Source organism: Monopterus albus, unplaced genomic scaffold, assembly GCF_001952655.1.
Source record: "Monopterus albus unplaced genomic scaffold, M_albus_1.0 scaffold48.1, whole genome shotgun sequence".
Classification (NCBI taxonomy): domain Eukaryota; kingdom Metazoa; phylum Chordata; class Actinopteri; order Synbranchiformes; family Synbranchidae; genus Monopterus; species Monopterus albus.
In genome coordinates, this window is record NW_018127928.1 from 1216722 (window position 1) to 1233059 (window position 16338).

Genomic DNA, 16338 nt, shown 5'->3' on the forward strand with positions numbered 1-16338 from the left:
ACAGGAACATGTATACATATCATGTGTGTGTTTCTTATTATATGAGTCTTTCTAAAATTAAATTTTTTGCAATATATCACCTTGTTTACAGTATCACAATATATAGAGCTGTAGCCCCTGTACTGCGATACGCATTGTATCACCAGATTCTTGCCATTAAAGCCCTAATTTTATGTTGTGAGAATAGACACCATTGTGAGTCAGAATTAGTTTCTGTAGGTGATGTGGCCCTTTAATCATCATCAAAATTACTCCTAATTCTAATTTTAAGGAACAAGTGAATCTGTGCCCCTCATCTACCTCTATTTGTTACCTGTAGGATTTGTAAGAAACACTGGCCGAGCTTATGTACTGCCTGCGCTCTGCTTGTCTACTAAGTCTCTGGCACATCCTGCCAACTGACACATATAATAATGTCACACACTTCCAGTAAAGAGGGGTAAGCTGGTGAATCAGAGTGGAGATTCAACTGAAATTTCAAGTGACAAGCTAATCAATCATCATGCTGCAAGCTGGGAGAATAAAACACCAAGCATGTATCATGGCTTTCTGGCTGAAGAACAAAGCCTTTCCACTCTTATGAGGACTTTGCCTCTTTCTGTAAAGTGTAAACCTAAAATACCATAAAGAAATACTTAATCCCAAGATATACTGTACCTTAACCCTTACAGTGACTGTACAACTGTGACTGGTAGGCCTGTGAAACTGTAGATGACTTTACATATTGAAGTGGTGTGATTAAGGCTGTAGTAAAAGAGGTTTTCAAAACTAAACACACACACACAAGTGTACAGAATGAATTAAAAAGAGTATTTATTTGCTCTAAAATAGATAGTAACACTTACAGTAGCATGAACACCTAATTAGCTTACTAGCAAAACATTACTTCCAAGGTTAAGGTGTATTCCATAGTTTGTGGGGTTTCAGGCTACATTAACGTCCATATGTGCAGTATGTATACTTAAGTGTTTTTAACGACTGTACGGAGGCAGGTCCTGGATTTGACTCTTCAAACCGTCTGGATTAAAAAACATTCCATCAATAAGAAAACCTATACCCAACTTGAAATGAAAAACCAACATAAAGTGTCTCAGTAAGGTGTTGGGCCATCACGTGCCACTAGAGTAGCTTCAGTGCACCCTGGCACTGATTCTACAAGTCTCTGAACTCTACTGCAGGGATGAACACCATTCTTCCAACAGAAGCTCCCTCATTAAGTGTTTTGATGATGGTAATGGCTAACATGTCGCTCCAACACCTCCCATAGGGGTTTAAGTGGGTTGAGATCTGGTGACTGCGAAGGCCACAGCATAGGATTCATATCACTTTCTCATTAAACCATTCATTGACCCTTGGTACCCTGTGGATGGAGGCACTGTCATCCTGGAAGAGACCACTCTCTTCAGGATAGAACTAGTTCATCATAGGATACAGGCAATCACTAAGAACAACTTGGTATTGATGAGAAACAGCTTTTGTCATTTATCTGTACTTATTGGTCCTCAGAAGTAAAGACATACACACAACACACACGAGGTGACAAATATCCTCAGGCTGGTTTGTCTTTTACCATCTACTCTCCATCTTCATTTTCTTTTTCATTCCCCCCCCTCCTGTTATCTTCATTATTTTTAGATGGGATAGTGGTTACAGTGTGTGTGTCCATTGGGAGGGTTTGCGTCTTCAGGGCTTTCTCTGTGATACCTATCAGTTTGCATTCAGTCACTTGACAGCAGGAAAGGCCAGCTGGTTACTGATCTGCTGGGTTGTCTCACTTCATTCCCATTTGAAGGAATTTCAAAAGATGTCTCAGTCCAGTTCATTCTTCAGTGACATGCAGAGCTATAGCCCCATCACTCATTTCTGAGAGATATTTTACTACAAGATATCACAGTGGCGCAGTGGTTAGTGTCGTTGCCTCACAGCAAGAAAGTTCCAGGTTTGTGACCTTTCTGTGCGAAGTTTGGATGTTCTCTTGTTCGCTTGCGGCTTCCTCCTGCAGTCCAAAGACGTGCAGCTTAGGTTAATTGGTGTCTCTAAATTGCCCATAGGAATGAGTGTGTGTGTGTGGTTGTTTGTCTGCGTGTCAGATTGACTGGCACCTTGGCCAGGGTGTATCCCGCCTTTCGCCCGATGTCGGCTGGGATTGGCTCCAGCCCCCCCTGCGACCCCGAATGGGACTAAGCGGCATAGATAATGGATGCATGGATATGACTGACAAGCTCTTAGCCCCTGAATTGATACTGTATGAAAAGTAGAGTCACATCATCTGGGGTTAAAAAAAAGGGTTACTCACAGATATACTGTACTTCATGGAAATATTACATTGCTATTAAAATACTAATCCACAAGAAAACTATAAATTCGAACAGTTAGCATTGTGCATTTTGCTTTTGCTGCAAGAAAACAATCAATGTGTTACTATTTTATCAAATCAGAGTTACAAGTGCAATAAATGTGGCTACTGTAAAATTAGACTTTGGTCATAAAGACACACTTCAAAGTTGTGTTAAGAATATAACACAACAGTGATTTTTTATTTAACTGCTGCAAGTGCAGCAGCATTTGTCAGCAACACTGGTTAATTAAACCAGTTAAATTAATGACTACACAAATGAATAATTTCAAGTTATAAATTGCTATAACTTCTTGCTCCAGCTTTAATTATTCAGGTACTTATGTGTCAAATGTGACAATGAATTATACAAGTCTATGGATCTTATAGAAATTTCACCCACTGGCCTTCTCTGAGCATGTTTAACATTTTGTAAAGTAGTTTAACAGTATGCCACAAGTAGAGGAACATTTTGGGGGAGACTCTTTACCAGCTACAAGTATTTCCCTCGGGCTGTGGTGTTCTCTATTTTCATCAGGAGGTCCACCCAGTGACTTTCCATTAGTTTATACACCTGATTTTGTTTTATTTAAAAAAAAAGAAAAACAGAAAAATATAATACTCCAGTTCTGGCTCTGTAGTGTGGTACCAAAGTCATGCTCAGATTTGTTTTTATCACCTTGGACAGCTGCAGTCGCTCATCTTTAATTAACAGAGCAAACACACTGAGCATCACAGCCAGCGTTACACTGGCTAATGTTAGGTTTCACAGAATAAACACACTGAGCATCATAGGCCAGCGTTACACTGGCTAATGTTAGGTTTAAAGATTAAACACACTGAGCATCATAGGCCAGCGTTACACTGGCTAATGTTAGGTTTCACAGAATAAACACACTGAGCATCACGGCCAGCGTTACACTGGCTAATGTTAGGTTTAAAGATTAAACACACTGAGCACCACGGCCAGCGTTACACTGGCTAATGTTAGGTTTCACAGAATAAACACACTGAGCATCACAGCCAGCGTTACACTGGCTAATGTTAGGTTTCACAGAATAAACACACTGAGCATCACGGCCAGCGTTACACTGGCTAATGTTAGGTTTAAAGATTAAACACACTGAGCATCATAGGCCAGCGTTACACTGGCTAATGTTAGGTTTCACAGAATAAACACACTGAGCATCACGGCCAGCGTTACACTGGCTAATGTTAGGTTTAAAGATTAAACACACTGAGCACCACGGCCAGCGTTACACTGGCTAATGTTAGGTTTCACAGAATAAACACACTGAGCATCACGGCCAGCGTTACACTGGCTAATGTTAGGTTTCACAGAATAAACACACTGAGCATCACGGCCAGCGTTACACTGGCTAATGTTAGGTTTAAGAGTAAAACTATTCAGCACCAGGGACCACTCTATACAATGCCATTAACAAAAATCCTAAAAATAACCATTAGTTGTAGGCCTAATACACAGTATATTCAATAATATATCCATATTAGCTACCTCCACTATACTGTATGCTTTTGATTAGGATATGCAACAGTTGAACAGTTGAAAACGTTTCCTGATACAGTTACAAAGTGCTTAGCCATATATATATATATATATTATATTAATGTGTGTGTGTATAGAGAGAGAGAGAGAGAGAGAGAGAGAGAATTATAAAAAGTAAATGCAAGTAAAATTAAGAAGTATAATTATAAAGGGCATTGAAGAAATGATTAACTTAAAAAATGTATAATGGCAACAGTGCAGAGGTAAAACTATAAGTAATACATACCAAAATAAAACCATATTTACCATAAGAATTTAAGTCAGGACTTGGCTCTGAATGTATCTTGTCAAACTGCTTTTATTTTGAAAATCAGTCGGGGAAGTCGTCCTTGTCTTGAAACCGAGCAGCTTACCGCCCCTGCTGCTAAATTGACGCGCAGAGAGGTTTGGATGTTATTACCGGGAGATCCGCTGGATTCAGGCTGAGAAACAAGACCGTGGCTCTGGTACAATGACAGCGTCCAAGGATTCGAGCAAGTGGAAATCGAAGGAGGAGCAGCAGGATGAGGTAGCCAGAAAATAGTCAGATTTATTTTTGTTCATTCAGCTGTGACTGCTGTGTAGACAGACGCTAGACTCATCCTGTGATATATTTTGGAAGGACACTGGGAAAACTGTGGTTACTATATGCATGTCGTTGGTGCTGTCATAGGTTATGATAAGAATATTATGGGGAGATTGGATACAATAAAGTACAGGAAGGTCAAAGCTACAACTCATTGCAACTCAGAAATCACGACAGAAATAATTGGGCAGATATATTCTCTGCTTTGCTGTGCGTCTTCGTCGTGCATGGAACCACTGAATTTGAATTGATTACGGGTTGTAGTTGTACATTTATTCTTGCTTGGTTAGTTCTACACATGTGCACACTGTATGTAATAATTATAAAAATGACCTCGTCTTCTTAAGACAGAATACATTTTGTATCATAACTGTTTGTTACACGTGTGGTTTTCCTGTTGTTATAGGCGATCTTTATAGTAAAGTGAAAGAGTTTTATTGCAAATAGCCATATCTCGGGAATTATTCCAGTCTCAGCTTCTCCAAGTGATCTCTGCCCTCAGGAAGTCAGACTGGGCAGTGTCCAGTGCAGTTTCTGTCCCTGGTGCTGTCCATAAAGTTGTCAGTGTTTGAGTTGGAGTGAAACCTGAAGCTCTATGAGCTCATTGTGTGAGTTCAGTAACACAAACTCAGAGCCATCACCGAGTCAGTCCCTTCTGGACGCTCAAAGCATTCAAGGCCGAGGTGATTTCTACATTTCTGTTATTGTTAACCATTTCAATAAAGCGACTAAAACCAGATGAATTGCGTCTATTATCCGTAAGGTCTGTGACTCCACAACCTGACTTGGCTTATTGTCTGTGCCACAGAGTTTCATTGCTATTCAAAAACAATGAAAACACATCACCGAGCCTCATGTTCCTTCATTGGCCAAACGATGGGCACTGTAGTTTATCTAGAAACAGCTCCACAGACTAATGACTGCCATCACCTTCACCGTCTCAAGACGTCACTGCGCATGCTCTGAACAGACTGTAAGCAACCACCGGTTTTTCTTTATCTTTTCAATTTGTACAAACTTACCTCTTAATGGAGTGCTCTCTGTCTAGCTGGTTCTGGGAGGGTCTGGACGGTTCCCGTAGCAATGGTTCCAGAAAGTCCCATTCATTGTAGCATTTCGCCTACATTCTATTTGGGGTGCTCGATGCATCCCTGTCAGTCGCGGGGTAGGGGTACTGTCGGCAGTGTCCCTCGGTCTCTCCCTCTCAGCACTTCTGTTGTATTTTGTGAATACTCCAGGTCATACAAATAGGCTACAGTTCTATGAATCCATCAAATCCGACAGCCTCTTCTTGTGCTTTAGACTTTATCCCAGGTGTGAATCTAGCTGTATATATATATATATATATATATGCACATACAAAGTCAGGAGGTTGTGATGTGTAGCTCATTATTTCAGAAGTTGTTCACCACTGTAGGTTTACTATTAGGTTATAGTTATGTTAGGGGTAACGTTGACCTTAACACCTAACCAAAGTTCCGGAAAAAGGTACCAACTTCCGGTTGACAATGCCCAAATCTTGGTAGCGATGGTCCAGGCCTATTATCCTTCCTCTCATGTAAACAAAACCACCTGTTCGTTCATCTGCAGATGCAGCATCGCTGAAGAAATTATTTTGGGGAAGTTCATTTAGCCTACTACATAATGCCATATTTGTATGTTTTAATGGATGAAACGTCAAAATAAAGCAACATTTTACAGGTGAGAAGTTACTTACTTATTTTACTGTGAGAAGTGTTGAATTTATTCCTTAACATGACAATGACAATTGAAACTTCAGCTATAAAAAACAAAACAAAACATAACTTGCGTTTTTCTGATGGGCATGTACTATGTATAGGTTCCCAAAAGATATGTTTAAGAGACAAGCTTGCTTGTAGATGTCAGTCTGGGCTTTTCCTGGAAATTCAGCATCCAGGTCTTTTATTTCTGTGCTTTTATCCCTTCAGCCAAAATGTCTCATTCTCTTGCTGTCAAACACACACAAAAACACAGTTGTAAACTTGGACATACTTGAAATCCTTGCTCGCTTTCCTTTCCTCTGAAGTGAGTCTGATCAATAGACACTTGCAGTAAAGTGTGTCAGCTGAAGCTGGCTTTACACGCACTCAGTTACATGGACCATGCAGAGAATTAGCTCCAGGATGTTGAACTAATACTTAGAGAGAAGTCGATGGCCCAGTGGTGTGCAAAGAATACTACCCAGTGCTGCGTGTGTGTGAATCAGTTTTTCCTGCTTCATTAATTAAACATTTTCCACTTCACCAACAGTATATACCATGAAGATTATTCTGAACACATCTGTGCTTCCTGTCTTCACATATTGTCAGAATGGTTTCATCATTATTAGTATACTGTATACAGTAGTTTGCTGGAGTTGATTATCAATTATTCTGAAAATCACATAAGCATTTGATTTATTTTTAACAAGAATTCTCTGGTTTCTGCTCCAAAATGTTTAGATTTGCTGTTTTTCTTTATGTTATGTCATTGTAAATTGAACATCTGTGGGTTTTTGACCTGAACAGAACAGAAGAAGACATCACCTTGATCTCTGGGGATCTCAGATTTATCCATTTTCAAACATTTTATAGACAAAACAAATAATCAATCAGTCAGTCATCAAAATAATTGCTAGTTTGAGATGAAAATAATTGTTAGTTTGTTGTTTGTTAAGGAATGTACTTTATACAGCATGTAATATTAATGCTCTTCAATAGTCAGTATCTTTGAAACCAAAAGGCTTTGGGATGTTTTCAAAGACTTAAAATATATGTTACAGTTACTGTTATTATTACTATTATTATGCTAATTGCTCATGTCAGGTCACATGAAGCTTCAGTGTGAACAAAACAGCAAGAAGCCTGAGTCAGCCACTCTAAGATCTGATTTTATATAAAAGTAAGGTTGAAGTGGGATAGCTGACAATTTAAAACCTGCTTCAGTGGGTTTTTATGTTTTAGTTGTCTGGTCCCAGTCAGAGACCAAAGAACTGCTTGTAATCGAGATCATTCTGCGTTTTCAGTAACAAGTCATGTACCTTGAAAGCTGTATGTGTTTGCTCACCTCTCTGGTGTTACATGGGAACAGTTTCTACATGTAGGTTTCACGCAGGAAACAAGTAGCGCAGCTGGAAAAGTTCAGTCTGACACTTCTGACGTCTGAAAGATGCTTCACACTATTGCCCTTGATTTTTCTTTCTGTCTCTCTCTCAGGCTCTGAAGAAAGGTGAATTAAACACACTTCACTGTAGTGTCACTGCTGGAAATTTGCAAGCACACGTCCATGCCCATTCTCTGGCCAAATGCCAGCTTGAACCAAGAACCCTTCTTGCATCATTTCCCCTCTCTTTTCTCTCCCTTTTTAAAGTTTTGGCTACAGGTAACTTTCATCATCCAAGTCTGGAGTGAGAGTGAAAAGAGTCTTGAGAAATGATGTAACCTGGTAGCTTCCTAACAGCTGGGTCAGAGGTGTCATCATAGAAACAGTCACGCTTTTTTCTGCTCAAGAGCTGCAGAATTTTTTACCTTTGCTATAGATAAGAGCAGCATCTGAAAGCCTGGAATTGAAAAATCAAATTACATTTTCCAAGTCAAGCTCAAAGGTTTTTTTTAAATACAAAAAGCTTTACTCTGTTGATTGTTTTGGTAGATAATCACCACTCTGGCTAGACTGGATAAGCTGCAAACATTTCCTTTCATTGTCCAGGCGTGAGAAGAGCCAGCCTGCAAAATTCATCAAATCAATTCATCTGGTAGTTAGATGCTCAAGATGAATGCTAACATGCCTGCTTGAATCACTGATAAAACACATGCACATCTCACTCAATATATTGTATGTTTTATATCATCTGTCCCATAAAACATACACACAGTACAGTAGGTGGAACAAGGAACAGTAGCAGCAGAACCAATCTATTATTTTGACAAGTTAATTTTTCATTCCATTATATGCAACACAGTACAAATTGTCCTTTATTTTTTCTTATTGGTTAATATGCTATTTGCTATTTTTGCTATTTAAAGCCAGCCACAAAGTTTTCCCACTTTTCCCAGACGACAGTGCTGATTGTTTGTTTTTGTGTGTTTGCAGGAGTTTGTGGACGTCAGCCCCCCTCAGAGGAACTGGAAGGGCATCGCCATCTCTCTGCTGGTGATCGTGGTGGTCTGCTCACTCATCACCATGTCTGTGGTCGTCCTCACACCCAGTATGTCAATGCATATGCTAAGAGCAAGGGGAAGCTACTATATAGATATAGATGGAAATACAGAATATCACTTAACAGTGAACTTAAGGAGCTTTCCGAACTATTCAAACCTTTCTTTTTGGGAAGGGGTCCATCCAAGGGGTCCAAATATAACGAAACACAAACTATTCTGTACTCTAGTATGTGACTGTTTTTGCATTATTGCCATGTGTGCACAAGTGAACAGATGAAAATGTCACTGCATCTCTTTACCAGTGCTTTTCCTTTTGATTTACATTCCTCTTTCAATAGCAAAGCTCAGATCTCAGCATGTCTTTGCTGGCACCGTTTTGATGTGCACTTCGCTGTTGATTGTCTTTTGTTTGTTCTTTTATGACTTGAGTTTCTTGTGTTTTCCCAGTGGAGCTCCCCGGCAGCAGCAAGTCCAGGATGACTGTGGCAGATCTTTACAAACCAGAATTTAGCATTCATGATCCAGAGGCCACGTGGATCAGCGGTTAGTGCTGCATGGTCACTGCTTGGAGAGGTTTTATGTTCAAGGAAAAATGCTACACTTTTTATACTTTTATGTTCTTACTTTCCCTCAATCTGGGAAATACCTCAAATCCATTCAAACAACCTCTAGGGAATGTGAATGTTTTGCTTTCAGCTGTATGTTACAAGTCTGCCTAAATAATGTTTCATTAATTTTCACAGATTAATACACCAACAACTACATAAATGAGACAGAAATCCTTACTACACCTCCAGTAACTGTCTTTATTTTTGGTAATACTGATAACTACTGTATAGAGCCAGTAAAGTCAGGATCTCTGGCTTGTTCTTTGCTCTGATGCAGAGTATTAAGTTTGATTGTGAATTGAGGTCCTGCAGAAATTCCTCTGCTGTGTTTGATGCCTGCAGATGTGGAGGAACGTGTGATGTAACAGGAGAACAAAACGATGTGACTTTGAGAAGAAAGTAGGGAGGTGATGTTTATGTTAGAAACTGAGGCGCTATGTGAGATTCTGAAGGCAGATAAGACATGCAGCAGTTGATTATTTTTATCTTCTAAAAATGAAATACATGTGCTTGTAGGCAGGTGGGTGGTGTGGTAGCAGGCGATGGTTGCAGCAACAGCTTTCTTTCCACTTGGGGGAAGCAGAAACAGGCTGTAAGCGCTATTCTGACATATCGTCACCTTTGAAGCAAGCATTTCCTTATTTCATTTCCACCTGATGAAGTTAAGTCTAGTATTCACTTTCTTTTAGCTCTGCTGTTGGTCTCTACCAACTACTGTGGGATATAGCTGGCTCTGTAGCTGCTAAAGGATATGTTTAGTTGCTGGTGCTGAGCAGTGGGCTTTTAGAGCTTTTCCGCTGAAAGCAGCTGCCTGTTGAGGCCAAAAGCAAGGCTGTGAGAGTGAACCGAAACAACAGAGGGCCTGAAAACCAAAACAATGAGCTTCAAGATGCAGTAAGGCTCCAAAAAGCAGAAAGGGAGTGTGTGGATTGTGTGGGTTTGACAGTGTGAGCAACTTCTTTAACAATATACTGTACTGTTTTACTAAAGCAAAAACAAAACATCTTGTTCTCTACAGAAAATGTCTGTTTTTCAGCTACATTTCTAAAATACTTTTTGAGTTGTTTGCCACAAGTTGTAGTCATACAGTGTATCGGTTACACATTTGCATTTAAATGTGGCACCATATGCTTTTTGGCTGTACTGTTCTTGGTTTAATTGCTGTGATACCCAACACCATCTTGCACAGTATTTCCTAAACAGCAACAGGAAAAACAGCTGTCCTAGTCCAGTTTAATACTGTTAGAAATGACTGGACAATTCCTTTAGATTTATGCTGGACTGGACTGACTCCCTGTCACAGACCTACAGTTAGTGTTGCTTTAGACAGCTTCTGCCAAAGGAGGGAATGTGAATTAACCACAATCACGATTTTTGCTTAATAAAGAGACTAAAGTTAATTTACAATAACCACAATCTTCTCTAACATTACCACAGATGCCACAAGTGTAAAACTTTAGTACTGGATGTAAAAACATATCTTTATCATATTTTCTGAGTTATCCAGTACTGAAATTCTTGTCTGGCCGTAGGGCTGTTCAGTCTCCATCCTTTCCTGCCTACATTTCTCTTTTTCTTCTTCTCTTTATCCTCCTCAGCACCCCAAACAAGTTGAATAGTATGAGACTGTTGAGGGGTCAGATGTTAGAGAGAAGGGTTGGCGTTGAGCAGTAGGATTTGTGTCAAAGTGCCCCTGAGCAGGACCACTTAATTTGCTCTCAGTATGTGTGCATACAGTAAGTGAGAGAGATAAAGAATGAGAGCCTCTTTGACCCAAAAGTGCACTATAATGCAGTGATTTCACAGCTGTCCTACCATATTTTTCTCACAGCGAGTGTTGTCTCCATCACTTCCCAATGCTGACCTTTCTCTTGCCCAGTTTTTCTTCAGGTCACATCGCCAACACCTCCTCATCACATTTTCTTCTCTTGTTATAGAAGATGCACTCTGCTAGAGGTGTCACAGCACAGCCTGGATCTCGGGCTGAGGTCTTTATTGTGCCACATGGCGTGCAGAGAGCAACGTTCCAGACGCGGAGAATCTGAAATGTTCATGTTGTTTAACTGGCTTCTTGAGAGCGTGACGGATATAGTTTGCATTTGTGGAGCAAAGAGAGAGAAAGTAAAAAGCAGCTGGAAGAGCTGAATAGAAAAAAGAAAAATCACAAGACAACAGTGAAATTTGTGCTTTAATGGTAAATTCAGGAGAGTAGATGAATAAATGCATCATTGTGGAGACTTGTGGGGAGTGAGAGAAGGTAAAAGAAGAAGGAAGAGAGAGACAAGGACAGAGTTGGAGAGAGACAGTGAGAGATGGCCTTGCTGCTGTGGATATGAAACAGAGATCTAACGCCTGCTGCGTCCTCCCCTTCCACAGGGAGATAATACTAATGATTTGTCCTGTGGCCTGTGGCTTCTCATTATGGGCTCTGCTTGCCATCACATGTAACACACACACACACACACTGAAGTGTGTATGTGTTATTGCAAGGACCTCATTTCACTCTCTCAAGGTTGGGACACACATTGATATAAATATCATTTGGACATCACGACTGATGTGGCTGATTCATCTCAGTGTTGCTGTAATCGGTATTTTTATATTAACAGTGATTACATGATGTGATGGGGTCACTTACTGTACACTGATGAGCACACAAAGAATTGTCATCCAGTTCTACAGTTCCCCTCAGTTTTATGGAGCTTTATAGCATATTTGCTTTCATAGTGTTGACTTTCAGCTTTAGTGTTTTGGTTCAGATGGTTGTTGTAAAAACTCTCTATTGTACATATTTTAATAATGGCATCAAACACTGCAATAATTGATTTTTTTGTCTGTTGGGTCTTTGCAAACGAGCTGTGAACACAACACTGACATGCTATCAATATCTGGATTGATATAAGGACCTTGTTAGCTAACAGTTGTTTGTTTACAGCACCCATCCAGCAGTGAGTGGCAGTGTTCAGCTGGAACTGTGTTTGTTCACCATCTGCTGAATTGAGCTCTGCTTTGGTCTTCACAAACCCACGAGGGAATGTTTTGGCTATTTATTTGTCGAATGCTCTGCTATGTTCACTAGCTAGTTGCTATTTGTCATCTCCAAAGCTGTCTTATTTACACGTGTACTGTTCTTGCTAACTTTTAGCTACTAGTACAGGATATGTGACATGTGGGAGTGCAGGACGAGATTGTTTAAAAGACCTCATAAGTAGAAGTGGCTAGTTGACTGGCTGCATAGTGCTAGTTATACACCTAGAAACACAGTTACCTCTTAGATGCTGTGTTATGTCACCTAGAAGAGTAAGAAGTCTGTTATGCTGTGGGTCAGTCATCACATGAGCTGTTGGGTTGAAATTTATGATGAAGCTGGGAAATTACCATCATGCTGTGTGTTGTAAATGTAATGTGGACCGGGTGTGATGAGAGCTGAGATCCCAGGTAGACTGCAGGTGCTGTGGGTGTAATTCAGACACATCTGCAGTGGTAATTACTTCAGTTACCACAGTCCCCAACTCATTTCCTCTTCTCCACTTTAACATCCAAGTCAAGCTTCAGTAGCTGCTCACCCTAATTTAATAACAGGAGGGATACTTACATCAGCTCTCTTATAGCAGCACTTCAAGAAGCACCAGGCGGTTGATAAATCAGGTGAAACAATGCAAGAAGCAGGGGAAATCACCACGAGCCTCCCATAGCCTCAGGATGTCAAAATCCTGTCCAAACGCTTCAAAAATCTAAATAATACACACACACACACATAAAGATGTGAGAGGAGGCTGCTAAAGAAGAGCTGAATATCATTAGGGTAATATTTCATCTCAACCCATCAGGACACCAGAGCAAAACAATCAAACACATCAGTGCCCAGATCTTTTTGTGGCCACAGAGAGCATACTCATTCAGAGTAGAATGCAGCAGATGAAGGACGAATGTCTTCAAAATAGATAGAATAGATCCTGAGCACTGGTAGCAGAAAGTATGACACAGTAGAACCATGCACAGGACACAACATGTGCTTGAACATCTGATCTGTAAATAACATATTTTCATTTAAAGGAATATGAATCTGTTGTTCATTTGATTTGTTTTATACAGTAAATATGAACCTACAGTTAGCTGCTGGCTAAGTGACTATAGACAGAGGGAAAGGGTTAAGCTCTCTCATATGGTAACCAAATCTGCCTACCGGCATCTTTTTGGTGTTAATGTCCGAACACGCTGTCACGTTTGTTTAGTTTGTAAAACTTCACTCATTTCAATATAGTCATTTGTGACTTCTCCAGATCTTTGGGGTCTGGATCCTCAGTTTAGGAACTACTGTTCTGTTGAGACAGCAGTTTGCTGATTTTAATGTTTATCCTTTAAAAGACAGCAAAACATACAGTCTTATGCAAAAGTTTAGGCACCCCTTGATAAATAACAGATTTTGGTGATTTTTTATTTGAACAGATGTTAACACAGTTTCTCTTGGAAATGGAAAAAATGCACAATATTTTCAGCAAACAGTGATGCATAGTTACTTCTTATGCCATAAATTGAACAAAAATAAAAAATAAAAACATTATTATGGCATGGTGCAAAAGTTTGGGCACCCTAAGAGTTCCAGAGTCTCAAAGTCTCTCACAAGGTATCAGACCTTAATCAGCTCGTTAGATCTGATGCACAGCAACAGCTGTCATTGGTAAATGCCAATTTCAAAGCTGTACAAATACCAGATCTCATCTTGACCTCCACAGTTCCCCTGATCTGCCATCTCTTAATTACATTTCTTACTGTGGAAACTGCAAGCTGACAACGCTTTGCTATCTTCTTGTAGCCTTCTCCTGCATTGTGGGCGTCAATAACTTTCATTTTCAGGGTCTTACACAGCTGCTTAGAGGAACCCATGGTTGCTGGGTGTCCACAAGTGTGTGCACAAGGTTTGAAGAGTCAAAGTATTTGTACAGCTTTGAAATTGGCATTTACCAATGACAGCTGTTGCTGTGCATCAGATCTAACGAGCTGATTAAGGTCTGATACCTTGTGAGAGACTTTGAGACTCTGGAACTCTTAGGGTGCCCAAACTTTTGCACCATGCCATAATAATGTTTTTATTTTTTATTTTTGTTCAATTTATGGCATAAGAAGTAACTATGCATCACTGTTTGCTGAAAATATTGTGCATTTTTTCCATTTCCAAGAGAAACTGTGTTAACATCTGTTCAAATAAAAAATCACCAAAATCTGTTATTTATCAAGGGGTGCCTAAACTTTTGCATAAGACTGTACAGTAGTACTTAGAAGCAATAACTACTGGACAGACAAAAACAGCACGCAAACAAAATTATTTAACACTGATTTATAAACTTCCATATTTGGAAAATCAAGTCAAATTTTTTTTGTTCTTAATGTAGAACTTGTTTGTATCAGATTAAGCCAAAGATGTAGAAATCATCCACGTACTTGTATAACACTCAAAGAGAGCAGCCGTGCTTGTGTGTGTGTGCAATCAGAGTGTGTTATGGATGAGTACTTCACGGTGCTCGGCCCGTCATACATGACTGCTAATAAGGTTTGTACAAACAATAGCTAGTGACCCCTATGAATAAAACAACATGAATAATGCATTATTTATAATTATATTAGGTGAAACAAGTAAATAAACCATGTATCCGGGTTTGTTCCAACCAAAAACCCTGGATGACTAGAGAGGTTCGACGATTGTTACGGGAGAGGAATATAGCCTTTAGGTCTGGCGATATGAATTCATACAGCTTTGCCAGAGCTAATCTGAGGAGAGGTATTCGGTGGGCCAAACTGCATTACAAGCAGAGGATTGAGGATAATATTAGTACAAACAATACGCGGAAGGTGTGGCAGGGGGTTCAGCATTTAAATAATCATAGATGACATCTTGCTGCTGTCGACCGGGGCCCTTCCACTGAAAAACTTGCCCCTTTTGGAGGTGCGGCCACCAAGGCCAGCCGTATCACAGCTACCAGCCCACAGCGGCCCCTCCCACAGGGTGGAGGAGTATGAGGTGAGGCGCACGCTGAGGTCTGTGAATCCGAGGAAGGCTGCTGGACCTGATGGCATCGCTGGTCGGGTGCTGAAGGACTGCGCAGATCAATTGGTGGGGTCTTCACCAAGATCTTCAAATCGGTCCTTACACCAGTCTATTGTCCCACCTTGCCTCAAGTCTTCAACCATTGTCCCTCTGCCCAAAAAATCTACAAGCACCAGCCCTAAGGATTATAGACCAGTCGCACTCACCCCGGTTATCATGAAGTGTTTTGAGAAACTGGTACGCAGTCATATCACCTCATGTCTTCCATCTACACTGGATAGCCACCAGTTTGCACACCGGGGAAATAGATCTACAGAGGACGCTATTAACACCACTCTCCATACTGCTCTGTCTCATTTGGAACAGCCGGGGAGCTATGTGAGGCTGTTGTTTGTGGATTTTAGTTCCGCTTTTAACACCATCCTTCCTCACAGACTAGTGTCCAAACTACAGGCTCTTGGACTTTCCAGCTCCATATGCCTTTGGATTTTGGATTTTTTGACTGCCCGCCCGCAGAGGGTTAGAGTAGGTTCTTATATGTCGACTGTCCTCACCCTCAGTACCGGCTCCCCACAGGGCTGTGTGCTGAGTCCCCTGCTCTATACCCTCTATACACAAGACTGTACCCCTACCCACCCCAGCAATACCATCATTAAGTTCGCTGATGACACTACTGTGGTGGGGCTTATCTCAAGGAACGATGAGTCCGCCTACAGGGATGAGGTAGAGCAGCTTTGTGGCTGGTGTTGGGAAAACAACTTGATCCTCAACACCGCCAAGACCAAGGGACTGGTAGTGGACTTTAGGAGGAATAAAACGGACATTAAGCCACTGTTCATCGACGGAGATCAGGTGGAGAGGGTGGCCGTTTTTAGGTTCTTGGGTGTTACCTTTGAGCAGCACCTGACTTGGGGCGCAAATACCACTGCTTTGGTGAAGAAGGCCCAGCAGAGATTGTATTTTCTCAGTCTTTTGAAGAAAAATAATCTGAATGAGAAACTGCTGGTGTCCTTCTATCACTGCTCAATAGAGAGCATTTTAACATACTGTGTCTGTG

General features: G+C 40.6%; 1 protein-coding gene across 3 annotated transcripts in view; it reads left to right on the top strand.

Moving 5' to 3' along the window:
* Positions 1-16338, top strand: part of LOC109960571 (inactive dipeptidyl peptidase 10-like) — a 58261-nt gene that overhangs the window by 18323 nt on the left and 23600 nt on the right. For 2 of the 3 annotated variants that reach the window (XM_020600767.1, XM_020600769.1), the window contains exons 2-3: positions 8560-8674; positions 9075-9170. In XM_020600767.1, coding sequence (XP_020456423.1) covers positions 8560-8674; positions 9075-9170 — 211 coding nt within the window. Of the gene's footprint in view, positions 1-4253; positions 4411-8559; positions 8675-9074; positions 9171-16338 lie in introns of those variants that run through there. The other variant, XM_020600768.1, reaches the window with a different exon arrangement.